The sequence below is a fragment of the Micropterus dolomieu genome, linkage group LG22, assembly GCF_021292245.1.
Source record: "Micropterus dolomieu isolate WLL.071019.BEF.003 ecotype Adirondacks linkage group LG22, ASM2129224v1, whole genome shotgun sequence".
NCBI lineage: Eukaryota > Metazoa > Chordata > Actinopteri > Centrarchiformes > Centrarchidae > Micropterus > Micropterus dolomieu.
This window is the reverse complement of record NC_060171.1, coordinates 3,809,898-3,829,037: the sequence shown is the minus strand read 5'-3', so window position 1 is coordinate 3,829,037 and position 19,140 is coordinate 3,809,898. Positions and strand designations below refer to the sequence as shown.

Sequence of the window (19,140 nt, the reverse complement as noted above, 5' to 3'; positions counted from 1 at the left end):
TTACATTTTGGAGACTTTCTGCTTTTCTTTCTTTATATTTTAGGGGGAAATACCTTTTATTAAAGGGGTACATTTATCTGATTTATCTGTTAACTCTCAATTTTTAGGAACTTGTTTCAGTTTGAAGTTACTCTACCTCGACAAGCCTTTCTCGCTTGCTTTTCCATCTTCAGTGGATGTAGAAACATTAATTGGTGTTTTTACCTGACTATGAAAGTAAACTTAAGTTTGATAAACTATTAATTTTACTTTGCACACTTAGTACTAAAGTTTGATCCAGAGCATGCCGCTGGAATAATGAACCATAAAAAGTCCTGCACTGCAACCTCTCTTTTCCAGGTTGTATCAAGACCAGAGTCACATTATTCATTATCTTTATTTTATAAGCTTTAGTCATGTACATTTATTCAGTGAGTCAGCTAATCTAGAAAATTAAACTGTTGGTAAACATGCGTCACAGGCTGATGTACGTACCCTCAGCGACGGACAGCCGTCAACATATACACTGTTTTGATATTTACGTTACGTTACGTTATTTTTGTGTTGATAAAGACCAACAGAGCGAGTCTGTGCGTCGATAAACAAATGAGCGTTAACGTGCACATTATTATCCAACTCCGTACAGTGTAGCTAGATCGTAAACAACAGATAAGATTTTGACCTAGGATCTCCAATCTGACTCCCATTTTTTTCTTTTGTATGTTTTATTGCAGAAAGTGTTTGCAACCCATGACTGAAATAGTCATATATCCCTCAAGGACCCCTGGGGGTCCTCGGACCCACTTTGAGAACCACTGATTTAGATTATAACTTTTATCACCAGCTCTAAATGTCAGCCACATTTTTAATACAATGATGATTGAGTATCCTAGTTTGTAGGCCTAGCTGTTATCGCTATTATGACCATAACCATAAATATAAGCTGATTGACAGATTCACACTGATAAAAATATGGTTTTACTCAGATTCTTTTTCTTTATATTTAAGATTCACATTTCTGTCGATTAACAAAAAATTACATTCATTATATTGAATATCTAATTTGTTTAATGTCAATTCATTTTAAGCTCACACACGGTGTGCAGGTGTGCAGTTTTCACAATATTGTTTATTGGCTCCTTGAATTAAACAGTGGCTCCCTAGAAGAGTTACAGTGGGCCTATTTGAATTTAACCCAGACAATCCTGAATCAAATATTAATGTTACTGTATTACTTTATTTACTTACCTAATTTAAACTTTTTGTAGTGAAGTGTTGTAAAGTAAAAGAGTCATTCAGTTTGTTTCTCAAACTGGCTCACACATGTTCAGCAGGTCTGACGTGTCCTCGTCTGTACGGCCAAGATACCAGTGACAGACAGCCACATATGCTCATATCAAACATATGTACACTAGCAAAGCAGGAACACAAACAGTGAGACAGCAATCATCATCACTGGCTCCATACCATCTTGAACACGACACAGTCCTGCAGGGCCGCTCCAAATGTTTCTGGAGACCAAAGCACTCAGAAATATTTAAATAAAATGTATTAGCTGACTTTTGTCAGAGGGGTTTTGGAGGTCTGAGGGTTGGAGACGTTGACCGTGTAATTACAGTGTCCCTGGTTTAAGTCTGTCTGGGTATTTTTAAAGACTGCTAAGTAAAATCCTGCGTACAGAATATTTTTGAAGATTTAAAATGATTAATTAATACTCATCCATGAATTAATAAACAGTAAATTAACAAATGAACATTTTCATAATCGCTCAATCAATCGGCTAAATATACCAAACATTATCTGGTCCTTGTTTCTCAAACGTGACGATCTGCTGCTTTTCTTAATTTGATATGATTATAAATTGTCGTGTCTATTTAGACTGTAAGTTGGACAAAAAGAAGCGATATGAACAATCACTTTGGACTGCTGATCCAGCATTGGTTGCAGCTGTCAAGTCTTTATTGCTGCATCAACAGTTACAGTGGACAGGACAGAGAATTGATATTTTCTCCTCTGTATTTTAGCATCATCAGCACAGATATTTTAAACTGACATGCAAATGCACATATTTGTACACACACAACATGCACCTGGTATAAATGAAATGAATATAGGGCAGAAAACAAGACTGGTAGCAGTGTGTAATTATCTGGCATTTCACTTCCCTCTTCCCCTCCTCCTCCCCCACTAACCGCTTATTATCAACGAGCCTCTCTTCCTCCCTCCCCCCCAATCTCCTCCCTGTCTGTATCCGAACAGGAACATCGTTTAATTTTACACTCATTTTATTTTTTTTTTTGTTGTCAAATGTTGACGAGCAACCAGGCGGCCATTATCCCGGCGCGGAGGGGATTACTGGTGTTTGGCTACAAGTGAAGAAATGGTGAAGGAGACAAAACAGACAGAGGGCAGAGCGTGACAAGAGCACTGAGCTGCTTGTATGTGGGTTTTTTTTCTTTCCGTCTTTCTTTTCTCTTGTGTTAAAGTCTTAATCTCAGTGGCTGGAACTGTGCCGGCGTGTCTGATCTGTCATGCTGCTTTGTCACCTCGTCAGAACGAGAGAAAGGAGAGGTAAATGATTGAGACTAAGCCTTAAGGGGATGGAATTGATGTCTCAAGTGACAACAAGGGCAGTAATATGTTGCCAGTGACACACACACACACACTCAGTCTTGAACGTTGTGGTACTGATTTTTTTCTCGATTTGACCCTGTCCGCACTTGCACAGATATATTTTTAAAAGTTGCTCTTACTTACCCTGTTTTGGGCCGTCCAGCCACACTGTACTTGTCTTCAGTACACTGTATGACGGAAGTATAATGACACCTGAACATTATCCCCATATGTGATGAACATGTGATTCAAGAATGTGCTTTTCTAACAGCCTCCACTCTTCTGGTTTCATTCTCTCCACCTGACTACCTTTTGGAACCTGGCCGCAGGGATTTGCTCCCATTCAGCCACAAGAGCTTTAGTGAATCAAGTCAAGTTTATTGTCACAACACAATCACATACAGTACAACGTCTAATCAAATTTGACCAACCCTAAGTATAAGGAGCAGCGCCCAGATTACCCTAGTACACATACACTTGAGGAAATCCATGCAAATGTGTGACGGAAGCCAGCGAGGCGGTGCAGTGAGTAAACCTCACTCCCCTACACCTTAAGAGGTGTACTTGCGGCCGACGCCAGAGCCCATGGGTTGTAGCCTCCTCGTCGGGAAAACGTGCAAACTCCACAAGAAAGGATCTGCCACAGCTTGGATTCGAACTCTGCTCTGTGAGGATACTGTACTAACCTCTGAGGCACTGTGCTGCTAGCCAGGGCTAACGCTGATGTTGGTTGATAAGATCTGGTCAACCTGAAGGTGTTAGGTGGTGTTGAGGTCAGAGCACAAAATGTTGCCACAAAGTTGAAAGCAAACTGGAAGCATTAAGATTTCACCTTTATTAGAACTAAGTGGCCCAAAGCAGTAAAAGCAGCCTCAGCCAAAGGCTCAGCCAAACAAACAGCAGCCATCTATTTTTATGCCTTGGTAGCTTGAATACAAAGAGGGTCAGGAATTATAGTCCAAGACAGGTAATCGCACGTCTGACTTTGCACCCTCAATAATGTCTCATAAACCAGCATACATTACAGCACTGTAACATGCCATGTGGGCCCACCAAATACCGAAGCAGGTTACCTGATGCGGGGGTCTGTGCGTGCTGATCGAAAGGAGCTCTATATATCTGTAACCCCTATACACGGTTCCAGTTTTGAGACCAAACTTATTGAAAGAAGATAATCACTAGCTTCTGACAGAGCTCTGCAGTGATAGTTTCCCCCTGAAAATGAGAATGTAGCATTAATGCCAATCTTTTGGACTCTCGGGTGGGGTCCTGGAGGAGTCACTGTGGGACTTCCACTCTCATATATTTAATTATGGCGAAGTCTGGAGGGGCGTGATTGGGTGAAAATGCCTGTCGTCGCTACAAAGTGGTACTTCACCTTCAGTGCAAGTCATTGACTATCCATCCAACAACATATTCAGTCCAGAAGGTGTTCGTACGTTTACCTGGTTCCAAAGCAAATTAAACCAAAGATAATTGATTTGTATTATCATACCTGCAGCTATATGTCGACTGACCACCAGCTGGTGATGAGTTGAATATGGTGCTTGGTGAGGCTGGTGGACAAATCGAGTAAATCCAGGTCCTACGAGGTCTTATATTCCCAGAGGAATTTCATCAGGAAAGTTGGAAACATGTTGATAAAGTCGGGGAACAGAATCAGTGGGGCATGTTTAAAGCCTCCATTGCAGGGTTGAGAGATGTCTATAAAATTTTCACCGGACGATGTCTACAATGAAACATCAGGATGGACGATGACATCCCTGGTGTAGCGGTAGTCCTATGTGCATGTGTAGCCTGCTCAATCACTACAATCACAATGCTGTCATTGGAAAGGCTTGCTTGGAGTTGTGGCCAGTAGGTCACATGGGCTTGTTCCACTGGTGGATTTTTTGATTAAGAGCACTCCTGAATCAGCAAACGGATATCCAGAGGAATAGACTCAAGTCTTTTTGTCAAAAAAAAATAACACCGGTCTCTCAGATTTTCCAGACTCGTCACTCAGTAATGATGTTGACGATCTTGATGTGAGATCAACATCCCGCTACAGACGTCATTTCTGTTTTTTGAGTCTAGATGGAAATCTTCTGACATGCTTATACAGTTTTGAAATGTAGCTGCAAAAACATTGACATGACCTGGACGTGTCTGCTGGAACAGATCAGAGACAAGTACTCTAACACACCCAGTAAGACACACATGGTTCATTCAGTCAACATTTCTAATCGTCATTCAACAATGATCCTCGATCTGCCAGACTCTCATCTCTCCACTCACTCCAGAGGATTATGGTGAGACTGACAGGCCTGTCAGTCACTGGGTCTGACCCTCCTCTTTCTGGTTGAACATGACGCTCATACCACCCCTACTCTTCCTACACACACACACACACACACACACACACATATGCTGACCCCCCTTAACCCCTGCTATCTGTCCAGTGGTCTGTGTGAATCACAGCATCTCTGACTGATCTCAGTCTGTCACTCGCTGTTCGAGGCATCTGAAACATCTGCTGTGACAGTTTTTTTTTTTTTATCAGAAAACATTTTACTTACAACTATCAGAGAGAGTACACTATTTTCTGTTACAGTATATGTTACTATGAGTGCGGAAACGGGAAAGCAGGAACGCCTCACATTGGAGAAGATGCAACCACAGATTGGTTTTCACTTGAAAAATTACAATTAATTGATCAAAATCGTTGCCGATTAATTTTCTGCCTGTCAATTAATTGGTGACACGACTCATTATTTCAGCTCTACCACACTGGGTGTCTGTGTGGGTGGACATTTTCACAGATGGAAGTATGCACCAACTGCATGGACTGTTGCAGACATTGGCAAATGACTATATTTATGTCAAGTAGACATTCACAACTATGGGAAAGTGAAAAGTAAAATTTGAGCTTTATGCTTAGATAACAGTTCAGATTTATTTATTTGCACCTATGTTACAAAGATGAGGTGTAAGAAGCACAGACTGTCCATCAGTCATCTACATCACAAGATGTCACATCTGTCGTGGTGAAAAGGTATAGAGATCAGCTGTGTGTGAACTACGTAGCTGGTTCTTTGCTTGTCAGATCACAAACCCAAATTTAGGCACCTGATGCTGTTTGTGACGGAGCTGACATTAGGTGATGGCGTTGACTGTCAAGATCCTTTTTATTTTTTTACCATGTGACATTTTGTGTTTCTCCTGTGTTGCATTTGATAAGCAAAAGGTTACAATCCCAAATCTCTAACCTTCCTTTTGCCTTTAAGTGAAGCCAAAAGGTTTCTGGGTTTCTTGAGGCTCCATTTCCTTGTTTTTCCACGGGGGACCTGACGTGCCATGCTCAGCAGCGCTGTAGCAGAACAACAACCCCCTCGGGGCAGACGCATGCCGGCTCAGAGAAAACGGGTGTGAAAGATGTCAAAGCAATTACAATAAGCATTACAGTTGTAATCTCCCTTGACAACAGGGAGTGTGAATGAACAGTGTTTTACCCACTTCTCTTGCCTCTGGCCTCTCCACGGCGAACAGACTGCTGCTTCCACAGCAGTTATTGTTTCCTCCAGTGTAACAGCTCCAGCAGCCTCTTGTTACTCTCTACACAGTAGATTATTATTTTTATTATTTTCACCTGCAGGAAGCTGCAGGTGTTGCTGAACACTTCCCTGTGTTGAGTGTAAACCAGTGTTATCCTTAACGAAAACACACTTGAAACATTTACAGAGCCTGCTAGGCGTCTGACATTATTGATTCTGAGCTGAATATTCATATTTTGTTTTCATAATTTTGTAATTTGCAACCTGTAATTTACAGCGCTACTAGAGTCCGTCATAGAGAGCTGGAAGACGCGATGAATCGTACAAGTGAAAAAACGCACGCTTTAGGACTCTTTCAAACATTCTGTTTCAGATTACTTGCATCTTTTTATTCCAATTCAAGCACTGGGTAGAACAATCCTTTTTAGCATTAAATGTTTAACGGATGTCAACATTATCTCAACATTGTGTTGCTAAAATCTAAAGGATGTACATATCTACATATCTCATTCCAGCAACAAAATCAAACTTTAGTAAATCCAAATTGTCCATAGAGTGTGGAGGCGACTGGTGCAGTGAAGGTGAAAGCGCTACTCATGTGAGGGAATAAATTAAGGAATTTAAGGGGATGGAAATGTGAATTCAGGACAACAATTGAGTAAATTGTAGGAACAAAATCATTTTGATGGTCATTTGTAGTGTGAAGGAATGATTCAGAAAAACATTCCCCACTGAGACACACACCAGACATCAAAAGAATTAAAATTCTTGTTAGAAATATGGTTCTTTTCAGCTGAAATGAAAATTAGAACAAGGATTGGTCATAAACTGAAATTGAACTGCAGAAGTAAATAAGAAACAAAACAAAATGAGATAAAATTGTTATTGCAGTTCACTAGAGCCAAAGTAAGACCCTGAAGTCATGTTTTGTTCTGATTTGTTCTGTTGAATTTGATCAATACTGTGTGCAAAACATAACAAACTGTACAGACTTTACAAAAACACACTGAGCATGTGCTTTATTGACCTTCAAATACTTATGACAGTAAAATTCTCAACAGAAACAAAATTACTTGCGTGTTTTCTGGTCGTGTCGCAGGCTGAGCAACTTTATGGCTAAGGTTTTGTGGTTTTCCTACTGATTCTGACCATGGTGTGTTGCAACACAATTTTTTCTAACAATTTCTTTAAGATATAGTAAGAAAATTGTACATTGAAAGAGTTAATGGTCTCATTAGTTTAGAGTCACATCAGATTTGAGACTTTAGCGCTGTGTAATGTTTTGCTGAAGCATCTGTCGCGTCGACGCTGTCCTGTCGGCAGCAGGAGGACAAACGCTTCTTCACTATGCTGAGGAACATGAGACATTTACAAAAACAGTTTTAAAGTAGGCTCCATGTATAAAGGAAGAAAACGTCATTGTTGCTACAATCAACGTAGCTCTATGTGTCCACAGTGAAATTGGGGGCCTTCATCCATCAGTATAGACGTAGTTAATCAATTCACAACATATAGACAGCAGGAGATTAGTACAATTTGAATAGCAGATGGCAGACGGATGAAAGAAACACTGAGAGTGAGAGACTGTGTAGAGTTGTAGAACTTCGTGGAACTTAGGCCCAAGCTAATGGGAGGACTTCAGCTTTCTATGCATTGTTGTTTGTTTTTTCCTGTTGACATTATTATTTGGGGTTCTGTTTCATCTCACTATAATAAAAACTGTAACTATACAGAACTAAAAAGTTCTGTATGTGTGCAGAGGTCTTCATGTGCAGCCAGCAGGCTCTCTGCTGATTGGCTTCCTGCTGTAGTGGAGTATTAGTTTATGAACAGCATGGATGAAGTAAAATGTGCACCATGAATTCCAGCCATGTTCTCATTTTCAACACCAGGCTCAACAAACTGCTTGCTGTGACTGTCTGACATCGTCCTTCATATCTGGTATATTTATCATATCATATATATATCAGGCCTGTGTCCGTGTCCTCTCTCCTGCAGAAACCAGGGATGGATCTGGCCGACACCTACATAACCTTCGTACGGCAGAACCAGGACATCCTGCGAGACCGCGTCAACGACGAGCTATACGTCGAGAAGGTGTTTGATGTGAGTGCTGGTTTATTTTTGTAGTTGAGTCAGTCATTTCTATCAAGCTAATTCTCAAATAGGGTATTAAAGAAATCACTGTAGATGAGATGGACACAGTGAGATGATGTCTATAAAAACACACCAGTTGAACCTGAAAGTGACTGAAAGAATATGGAAGACATTATAAAAAAAAATATAGCTTCTATGTTTGTTTCATGCATTAATTTGAAGTAGGTTACGGTCTCCTTACGGTCTCTCCACACAAATCAGATGTTTTCATCTGCTGCTATGTTTTCTCTCCTCAGTGGAAGCTTCCAGTTCTCTAATTGTCCTGAAAATCTTCTCCTTAAACAACAGCAATGAGTCGCATATCCTTGCATATGAAAATTAGCATTGATAATGGCCTTTTTGCAAGCATCTGGCGAGGCTCCTGAGGTAGTCTGGCGAAGAGTAGGCAGTCAGATGAGGTTGTACAGTTGACGCTACTTGACACGTTTTTGGTGCCTCTGCTGCCTCACCTGGGTTGCAGCTGGCTGCTGAGGCAGGAAAAGCAAGAAGGAGATCAAGAAAATGCAAGCCATGTCTGAAATAAGAAATGGAAAGTCTCAGACATATTAAACTCAGTCCATAGAAAAGTAGACACAGTGAGCCTTAGATGAAAAATACATAACAAGAGTGTAAGAATATGACACGACACATAAGCCATGACCTGCTTATGAAATCTTTACAACCGGGCTTTTTGTGACAAAAAAGCAACACATCGTTGTGACGTCCCTCCCGTCAGCCGGCCATTCTCTGAGTGGATCTGAGTTTGAGAACATAAAAACACCATAATGGTCAACAATCGATTCTCCTGGCAAGTTCACCTACGAGCTGCGTTCACGGCCGCATCAGACAAAACCTCCCTGATAGAGCAGGAGGAAAGAGAACACAGTGGAGCACAATGCAAGTTCCACAAAGAGATGTAAAATAATAGAATGGTAGTGGAATAATATAAATATGAAGGAGAGCAGAGAGGCTGCGGTGGAGACAGTGAAGTGAAGATAACTTCACTGTTATCTTGTGCTTGTGTAAACTGTTTTACACAAGCACAGCGCGCTAGCTCTGCTAATAGCGAATTGCTAAAAACTAGCTAAAACGAAAGCTGTCTGTAGTCAAACTGTTCAGCTTAGTTTGTCACGTACCTCATAATTTGGCACATTGTTGTAAACTTATTTGCTGGCTGAGATAAACCAGACTTTCCCCTCTCTACCAGCGGTAATGTTACCTGCAGGTACTGAATCACAGGATTAAAAGGAGGAGGAGAAGGACAGGAGATTGATACTGACTGACGTCATTCTTTATTCTTTGTAAACCTCACTCAGTATTTTCATGTCAGGAATGTGATCTATTATATTGACACTTTGGTTGAGTTTATATAGTAAATTTGCTTTTGTAAACATATATATATATAATTTTTTTTAAAAATAGTTATAATCCTCTTCATATCGTCCTCTTAATATTGAACAATGTTATCGCACATTGCAGATTTTCCTTATATGGTGCATGGCTTGCAACCACAGATCCAGACTCTCTAGTTCCGGAGGCAGAAATACCTGCAGAAAGCGACAGAAGGAGAGAGAGAGAGAGACGAGAAAGCACAAAACTATGGGAGAGGGAATGTGTTAGACACATACAGTAATCATAAAAACGTACGCTCAAATTGAAAATGGTTGGAAATACACTTAATATGGAAATTGGACTATAGGGTTTTATTGTATCTGATCTTTTCTTAAGATACACAGTAAATGCCTATATGAAAGCACACTCAGCTAATAAAAATCTATACAAATTGAGCTCACAGTCAGGTGTTTATACTGTTGGTATGAGGTTTGATTCTCCAGTTTCAGAGCAGCAGCAGGTCGCTTTGAGGCTGAAAACACTGACTGCTTCTGTTGACCTGTTTATCACTTAGGAAAGACAGAAAGCTGTCGGTTCGCTCTGCAGGAGATGCAAACACCTCCACCTATCCATCTACCCATCCCACGCTCTCCGTTTTCTTCACCGACTACCCCCCTCCAGGATTCAGATTTATAAGAATATTTTAGCGCTGAGTTGCCAAACACGCCTCAGCTCGCCACCGTGAGTCAACGCTGCAGACATGGCAGCTCAGACCTTCGTACACATTAGCAGCACGAAGCCGAGCGATGGATTTCTGCCACCCGCCGCCTCCTCTGAGGGTTCGGCGTATTGGCTGAGGCTCGAGCTGCGCTCTGCCGATCTGTGTGTGTGTGTAACGCGTGAATGTGTGTGTGGGGGGGGGGTGGCGGTGAGGAAAATGAGTCTAATGGAGCTCAGAAGCGCCCAGTCATGCGCCAAGGAGGAGGTGATGGCGGGGCCTCAAAGTGTGTCCGCTCAGCCCTTCAACATGTATCACACACAAACATACTGTGTTACACACAAACAGTAAACCCTGTGTTCATACAGCAGCATCAGGCCTCCTGCCAGGAGCATTATGGGTATACAATTGTCTTATTTACGTGCGTCTGAGCGAGTCAGAGTCAAATTCATTTAAGGCGCCTTTTTTTTTTAACAGAAGGTTTGTCGACACCGACAGATAAAAAGAAGAAAGAAGAAAGTGTGTGTTAAAAGTGAGCGAAGATGTGAGGCATCAGCTGCAAACACGTTCATCATTTTTGTTCAGCGTGTGCATGCTCACATGTGCCTGTCCGTCTATTTGTCTACAAGTACTCACCGGGGAACGTCTTTGTGTGGATAAGGAGTGTAATAAATGCCCACACACACACACACACACACACACACACACACACACACACACACAGCTCCATCCTCTTCACATTAGGAGCTAAATCACCTTGATGAAGCAGCTGACAAGGACAAACCTGCATGCTTTAAAAGAAAAAAAGAAAAGCAATGGGCATCTCTTAACAAGAAGTCATTTAATCTCAGATTCAGCCTTTAAGAATTACTTCTTTTTTTTTTTTTTTAAAACAAGAAATGTTTAGGATTATGCCACTTTGTCTGTTGCGGTTTTGTTTACATTCAGGAATATTTTAGAAATAGAATTAAGAAAATACATGTGAAGAAAACACAAATAATTTCATTCTCCTTTAGAGAAAACCAAATTTTAGGAGCTCAACGACGAAACCTCGAGCCACAATAAGATTTAATGACAAAATACTTATATGAAGGAAAAATGAAAACACAAGAATAAATAATCTTATCTCGCTTTTATTTTTTATTTAAGAAAATGAGATTTTAGGACAGGATTGTTAAAATCATTTGAACAATTTCTTTTTTAAAATTGTGCCAAAACGAGAATATGTGTCAAATGTTTAAATTACATCATTACTGTGACACATTGAGGGAACCTCCCTCCTTTCATCATGTAGATTTTGCTTCTGACAGGACTAATGCAGTGCTGTGCAGCCCACCCTTCTTCCCCCACATATTCTCTCCATGTGTTTTCACTCTCGTCCTCTAATCAGCTCAATTAAGGAACGTCTTCGTACTCAATTTACGCGACAGTTAAAGCTGCTCGCTAGGCGACCGTCAGACAGCTGATTAGCCGCTCTGAGGGAACTCACCTCCCAGAGACTCAAATAACAGTGTTTCACAGAGCGGGTGAAGGAAGGGAGGAGGAGAAAGAAGGAAATCAGAAGAAATCATCACAAGGGCAGCAAATATCATCCAGTAATTTCAACATCCTTGAGCATCTGTTAACTCGGAGCATGAGGCGATAGTCAGTGAGCATATTAGCATACAACTCGAATTCCAGCCTAAATATATTTAGTGTGGAAGGTGAGAGGAAGAGGAAATGATGGAGGATGATGAGAAAAACCGACACTATGGTTAAAACTGTCCTCCTGAGTCCTCAACAGACAGAATAATGCATGTCATTCAGCAGTGTTTAAGTGTGTTAAAACTGTGAACTGAAACACACACAGCCACTCTCCACTCACATTTGTTGCTAACTAGAGAAATTTTGCATGAATAATACAAGGCGAATGTGGCATCTTGAGGCGCATCAAAATGTCAGGATACACCACTGTCCTTTTTCCCCAGTGTCGATGCACATCAACTCTCCAGAGAAGTAGCCATTTTGTCTACCGTGTGCTACGAGCAACAATTCTCTGGACAATCAGGACCTGTGATTAAATTTGAATCCCCATTTGTAAGTTAGCGTACATTTTCTTGCATTCAGTTGACACTTACCTACTTAAACCTGGTGAAAAACTGCATTATTGTACTTTGACATAATTACAAGGAGCCACTGTAAGGGAAGGTCAGAGGTCGCTCCCACAATAGACAGAATCAAATATTTGCATGACTGCCGAATGATCACGGACATGTTTTGCCTTTTGTCAAGTACATGAAATAACCTTTGGACTGTTTTTGTCTGTTAAATTGGAAGATAATTACAGTTCTTATCAGTGTGAAACAGCTTTAAAAACAGCTTCATGATGCTTTCAGGAGGATGAATGAAGCTGCTTTTATTTGGTGTGTAAAGAATGTGCTCCGGTGGTCTGAGGTCATAATTCTCCACACTAGAAAATTATACAGAGCCTTATGTAGCAAGTGGCACTAGCTAAATTCGAATTTAAAGCTGTGAATGTTTCAGAATACCACAGACAAAGATACTCATGTATGCTTTAAATAATATATTGTATTGCTTTAATTTAACAAAAAAGAACTAAATTTCAAAATAGGCCTTTTCACTTCTTTTAGTTGTCTCCACCGTACAATGCTTCTAAGTGGGAAGGAGAGAAGAAGATCCAGGTTTCAAGGATTCATGGGTAGCTCGCCATCAAAGCAAGTTTTGAAGGTATCTAGGTGGTTCAGGCAACACCTGACAGGACAATATAAACACCTGACCTATAAAAGTAATAATTTCTAAGTCCTTTGTTGTACAACATTACAAGTTCTCAAGAATTTCATTGAAAAAAGTCTAAATTAAAAACCCCTTTAAGTCAAGGCTACACAACTTAATAATAAATAATAGGATCACTTATTCAGGTGCTCCAGAGGCGGGCGACCTCTGATAGCAATTGTAAGTCGCTTTGGATAAAAGCGTCCGCTAAATGAATAAATGTAATGGAGGTTCTGCGTTGCTTCTTACTGCAAAGCTAGTGGGATTCGCACCAGCAGGGGACACCGACCCCTATGCTAGCTGGAGCTGTTTAGTGACAATACAAGTAATATAACAGACGCAACTCATTGTTGACTGTAGAGGATTTTAGAAATTAATATGTTGAACGCTGGGCTGTTTCTAGCGTCACAATGACCAGCCAGAGTGGAGTGAGAGGAAAAGAAAGTGACTTCACCTAAACTGGATATTTATATTTCGGGAGTGGTCCAGGATTGGTTAGATTGTAGTAGCTTTTTAATCATATATATATATATATATGATTCAATAGACAGTTTTGTTCAAGATTTTAGTTTAACTTGTTTCACTGTGAAAAGCGTATAATCATCAGTTATTTGTCTCGTGGTAAATTCCAATCAGGAGCTACCACAGCTGAGTGTCAAAACCAAAGCTTAAGTATGATAGGCTGCAGTTCCTCTAAAGTGAATTCTCTCTACAAATACAAAGTCAAAAGAGTTTTTATGAAAGAGTCTCAGTAAATGGTTTCACTTCTCCCACATTGTGCTCACCAAATTAAAAGTCTAGATATGGGTTACAGAGTGACATCCCTAAAAAGAAGTCCAATGGGTCAAGAAACACAAGCCGTCAGACAGTTGGTTTTGTGAAAGTTTGGCTATCCTTTTTTGTTTGTTTTTGTTTCTTACAGCAATGGTACACCGGCTCCACGAAAGCGGTGTGTGTTTGGCTGACAGACAGACTGGACCTGCAGCTTCACATGTACCAGCTGAAAACACTGATCAAGATTGTGAAGGTGAGCAAATATAAAAGAGAGAGATACTGAATTTCTTGTTGAGATGCACATTTCCAAATAAGGACTTCTTCGTCATTCTGGGTGAAAGGTTACTTTTACCGACCAGATACAAAGTCTGTTTTTCTTTGCTGTTTGAAAAGAGTGGCAGTGAATGAGCCTGAGACTGGCTAAAGTGAATTTTAAAATGTTGTGATGTATTCATGTTAAAACTCTCAGAACTGACATTGTAGTTAAAGAAGAAAAAAGTAAAGATTAATCAAACCATACTGAAGTGTCCTTGAAAGCAGCAGCAGCGCTGTGAAGAGGCGGCAAGACACGAAACACAAAACTGCTCAACTGTGCGCTGCTGCTCACTGCTCGCTGCTTTTGTCTTTTCATAAGTTGCTAATGTACAGACACGTGCAAGTTTAACTGGAAAGCAGCGAGACATCAATTATAATGGCTTCTGACTGAATGTAAAAACCCCTCAGATGCCTCAGTCTGCCTTCCCAGTCCGACATATAAAAGACTCGTCCTTGAGCCTCAATCTTGGCGCTTTTGTCCGGACGGCAGACGCCTCCTCTCGCTAACTGCATTCCTAAGATGCTCTGTGTTTTTCCCTCCCTTCTCCTTTTACCTATCTCCACCCCTCCACCCTCCCACCTCAACAGAAGACCTACCGTGACTTCAGGCTGCAGGGCGTCCTGGACGGCACACTGAACAACAAGAGCTACGAGACCATCTACAACCGACTGACAGTGGAGGAAGCCTCAGCTGCAGTGAAGGCGGGCGACGGCCTGCAGGGTATCAGCATGAGAGACAGCGATGAGGAGGACGATTAAACACACACTTATCATACCTATACACACCCTGTTACTACTGATTTTCATCCTCTCTAACAGATCAGGACGTTCCATCGCAGTTAATGATATGTGTCCTCCACTGAGCTCTTCACTGAGCAGTTCTCACTATAAACTGAAACTACAGCCAACAAATTTAATTTTATAAAAAGATGGCTGAAAATGACAAGAAAAAGATCGCTGCTGGACAAAATCTACACATGTTCTTGACTCAGTGAGCGCAAAATAGAAACTAAATGTAAGCTGGAGCAACGGTTGACTAATATAATTGAACAGAACAGAAATGGATACCTACCTGGGCAAAATAGCTTCGCTGTTATCAGCAACAGAACAAGTTGTGAATGCATTTTCTTTACTGAACTCTGCTTATTTTTTCTCAATAAATGCAAAAACTGAGATTACAACTGAAACTACAATAGTAAACAATCAGTAAATCTATCTTATGATAAGAAAAGGGCAAAAACAGCAAGCCAAGATGTGCTAATGTTAGCTAGCGAGTCATGTTGTTAACGCATTCTGTTAAAATCACCTTCATTCAGGCATTCAAGAATGAAAATGTAGATTTTGTTTTAAAAGGGGGTAAAAAATGTGATAAAGATCCACAAGTCCAAACACCGTTACTGTGAATTTAACATTACGTATGCTTGCTAACATTTTCTTAATAGCTAACATTATCTTACTAGCTAACAGGCAATATATTAATTCAGACAGCTGTTTCTACAGAAATACAGCTAGTTCATGATGAACAAAGGTGTGATATAATACACATATATATTACACATTATTGTTATCGTCACTTATTACAGTAATAATAGAAATAATAGAAAATATATATATAGTGTAGTCCAGCCGTTATGTAGCTTTCTTGGCCAACCATGAAGATAACTCCACTCAGACACGTACAGTTTGTTCAACAAGATAATCTTAACGAATTAAAGGACAAGGTTGGTTTTGTTCTATAATTTGTATTGTCAACAAATCCCATGAAAATACCAAAAACGAACAATGCTGTAGTCTGTTTTTCGGTACTTTCCAGGTTCCCTACCGTGTGATGAAAAGGTGAAACCTTTTTAAGTTTTAGAGCCTAAACAATATTTTCTCGATTGAAAATCTTTCGGGGGATAAAACATTCAACTTTAATATTTTAGGATTAAACAATGTCACACTCTGTTGCTCTTCTCCTCCTATGATGTTATGCATGCAGAGTGCAGTTGCACATGTGCAGTAGAGGCTACATATCATTCATCTTGAGTGAAGGTCCTGATCAGGTAAGAGCAAACGCTCAGGTAGTGACCCCCTCCCCACCCGACCGCCCACCTTTTACCAAACCTGTCACATGCTCATTATCCTGGACTTTGCTGTACATGCGTGTTGAAATGTACACGAGTGAGAATGTACGACAAACAGGAAGTCAAGGTGAGGCGAGGCATCTGAAGGACACGGTGCTGACACAAACCTCGTCCTCCCTCTCTCACCTGCAGGACAGGAAGCCCCGCCCTTTTCGACGTGCAGCCATACTCTAATTGATGTCATTTTGTATAGTAGAGCTCTGCGATCGCTGTCAGTGCTGCTCCTTCCTGTTTTGTTGTAGCTTATTGTTCAAAACAAAGTCTGACCAACCTCGCCGCCATTGACATCATTTTCTTGACAGCAACAGCAGCCAGCTCAGCTGAACAAAATTTGTTTTATTTGACAGAAAGCTTGGAATTGTAGGGTTCTATTTGACTGTTCTATTAAAACGTTATTTACTGACATCTTTGAATGTTACTTTATACTATTGTGGTTTTAGTTTTGTTTATAAACCTATTTTATTGAGTCAAAAGTCCTGCTAGCATCCACTAAATGCTGAAACATCATTAATAGTTGTCACCAGTAAAACAACAACATTGGTTGTTTGTTTAAACACTTAAGTCAGCCTATGTTCACATTTTCTTGACACGCGACCTCTTGCGGTTGTGCAAATAATGACAAGCAAAAGCAGAAGTAGCGTGACATTGTTCTAGCACCCAAAAACTTGGGATGGATTATTGGGTCAACTAAGCATCTGACTATGACACAGGAGACAGCTGTTCACATCTTTGACTTTTCAAAACAAACGTTGACAAACAATCTGATGTTTCTCCCTGTTAACCATGACCACAGTCTTTCTCTAACCTTAACCCAGTAGCTTTAATTTAAGCTCACCATAACCTTAAAGGTGTCAGATCAGAAAACACTCATATGAGTCATTTTATTAGGCAGGGTTTGTTGTTGAGGTCGAAGGACTGCTCAAGGACCACCGCAATATGCTACTGAATAAGCTGTTCTTTGAGCTTCACCATGTCATTGTCCTGAGTGTGGCCCTGCAAGAACGGTTGTGGGATACGTAAAATCTAAAGAGTTCTTCTTCTTTTGGGAAGCAAGAATGTGCCCAGGAAATTGCTTTGGGCGTACAGGTCACCATTATTTGGCCCTATAGCTGAAATTATAGCAATCCACGACACACAATTTACTTCCAGTGCCAAAGTTTTTTCACTAATCTGTCTTTATGTATTGAGGCAGAAAGTAAGGTTAGGATGTTAAATGGGTATGTAGCACATTCGGCTATTATGCTGGTCACTGATTTGCATCCCATCACAGAACAAATTTATGTTAGCTCCTGTTAACCACCACCACGATCTTTACCTAAAAAGTGTTTCAGTTGCTTAAACTCTCCCAAATCTTAAAGGATAATTATGGTTTTATTACAGTTTGGGTCTTCTTAGTTTTATACATCAATTATCAGCAATATTAACACTGTACTCACCAAGCTGACATCTGGGATCACGTTGACATCTCTAAAAAGAAGTCAAAGAAGGTCCAGAAACACGAGCAGTCAGAAGATCAATCAGGTTGAAAAATAAACCAACAATTTAGCTAGTTTATCAAAACCAAACTAAAAGTGTGTGCACCTGAAAAGTTGGTAAGAAAACGTCATTGCAGACAACAACGTTTAGTACAGCAGGTTAAAGTTGAAGCAGGAAGTGGGTCTGTTAACTGTGGTGGATGTTTAAAGTGCTTGATAAAAAAATTACTGTCCACCTTCATTTACCATTCAAAGTAAGTTTGTCTAACCTGGGGGTTTGTTTCCAACAATCCAATATCTTTGAAATGGAAATAGACCCAAGTTTTATGTTATTGAACTTGACCCTTAACCATAACCACACTTTCTAGTGTTCTTTCCATTATTACCATACAGCATTTGCAATGCACAGATATAGTAAAAGCAACAATTAAACATTAGCGTTTAATGCTCAGATGCTTCATCGCAGAATGTAATCCAGGGTTTTGCAGAACCTGCCAAAAGTACTGAAGAGCTTAAGGTTTGATGTTTGTTTGGTGTCTCACATTTGTAGTAGAACTCTTACAACTCCAAGCTAATGAGAGGTTGCTGTGCTGCTGTAGTTTCTGAATCCGAACCTTCTGTAACTCAAACTGTCCCCACTGTTAAACAACAACCAGTGGCCTCAGGTGGTAAAATTTTTCTACTCTGGTTGTCCACTGCAAAATTAAATAGCCCTGAAACAGGCTTCTAGGTTCTTTGAAAAGGTAAAACAAATCAACGCAGGTCCATACAAAAACGCAGAGTCAGATTGGGCAGTAGTTGTTCAGAATACCGACTACATGCTGATGTAGTTGTAGATCTGCTGTCATCTCTGTTCATTGTGATAGTTACTGTTGTGAAGAATTATGTTGAGCTGTAGAGTGATATGGTCGTACTGCCTGATGTGCATCATATCCAACATCGATCAAAGTCTTAGAAACGTGCCAATGAACTGGAAAACTCTGGACTATTTTTGTTTTTTTTGTTTTTTTTAACGGGACCGTCCTATCTGTTTTTAATCTGATTGATGGGTTTAATCGGATCAGCTGTGAGTGGACGAAGCGCCCCGTCACTGCTGTAATTCATTGGCTGCCGTCTGTTTGTGTGGTGGTGTTGTTGAGAAAAAAAAAGTTTACCTGTAAATTCAGTGTAGGCCCTCCGATCGACTGTGTGCAACAACCTGCCGTTTGTTTTAACTGTCCAATCCAGTTTGTGTCAGTGCAGTTCAAAGGACAGAAACTAAAGGACAAAAACCTATATTAAGATGTATATTTATATTGTCTTACTGTGCACCTGTTTTGTTCAGGTGTCTTATCTAAGTGTCACTATTAAAAAGTGTTTTTAAAGCA

At 40.3% G+C, this 19,140-nt stretch overlaps 1 protein-coding gene across 2 annotated transcripts in view; it reads left to right on the top strand.

Annotated features, from left to right (window-relative positions):
- The window catches only part of cadps2 (Ca++-dependent secretion activator 2), a 309,850-nt gene extending 290,710 nt beyond the window's left edge, over positions 1 to 19,140 (top strand). For both annotated transcript variants that reach the window (XM_046036641.1, XM_046036640.1), the window contains 3 exons: positions 8,124 to 8,231; positions 14,006 to 14,110; positions 14,761 to 19,140. In XM_046036641.1, coding sequence (XP_045892597.1) covers positions 8,124 to 8,231; positions 14,006 to 14,110; positions 14,761 to 14,931 — 384 coding nt within the window. In that variant the 3' untranslated portion in view covers positions 14,932 to 19,140. The remainder of the gene's footprint in view (positions 1 to 8,123; positions 8,232 to 14,005; positions 14,111 to 14,760) is intronic.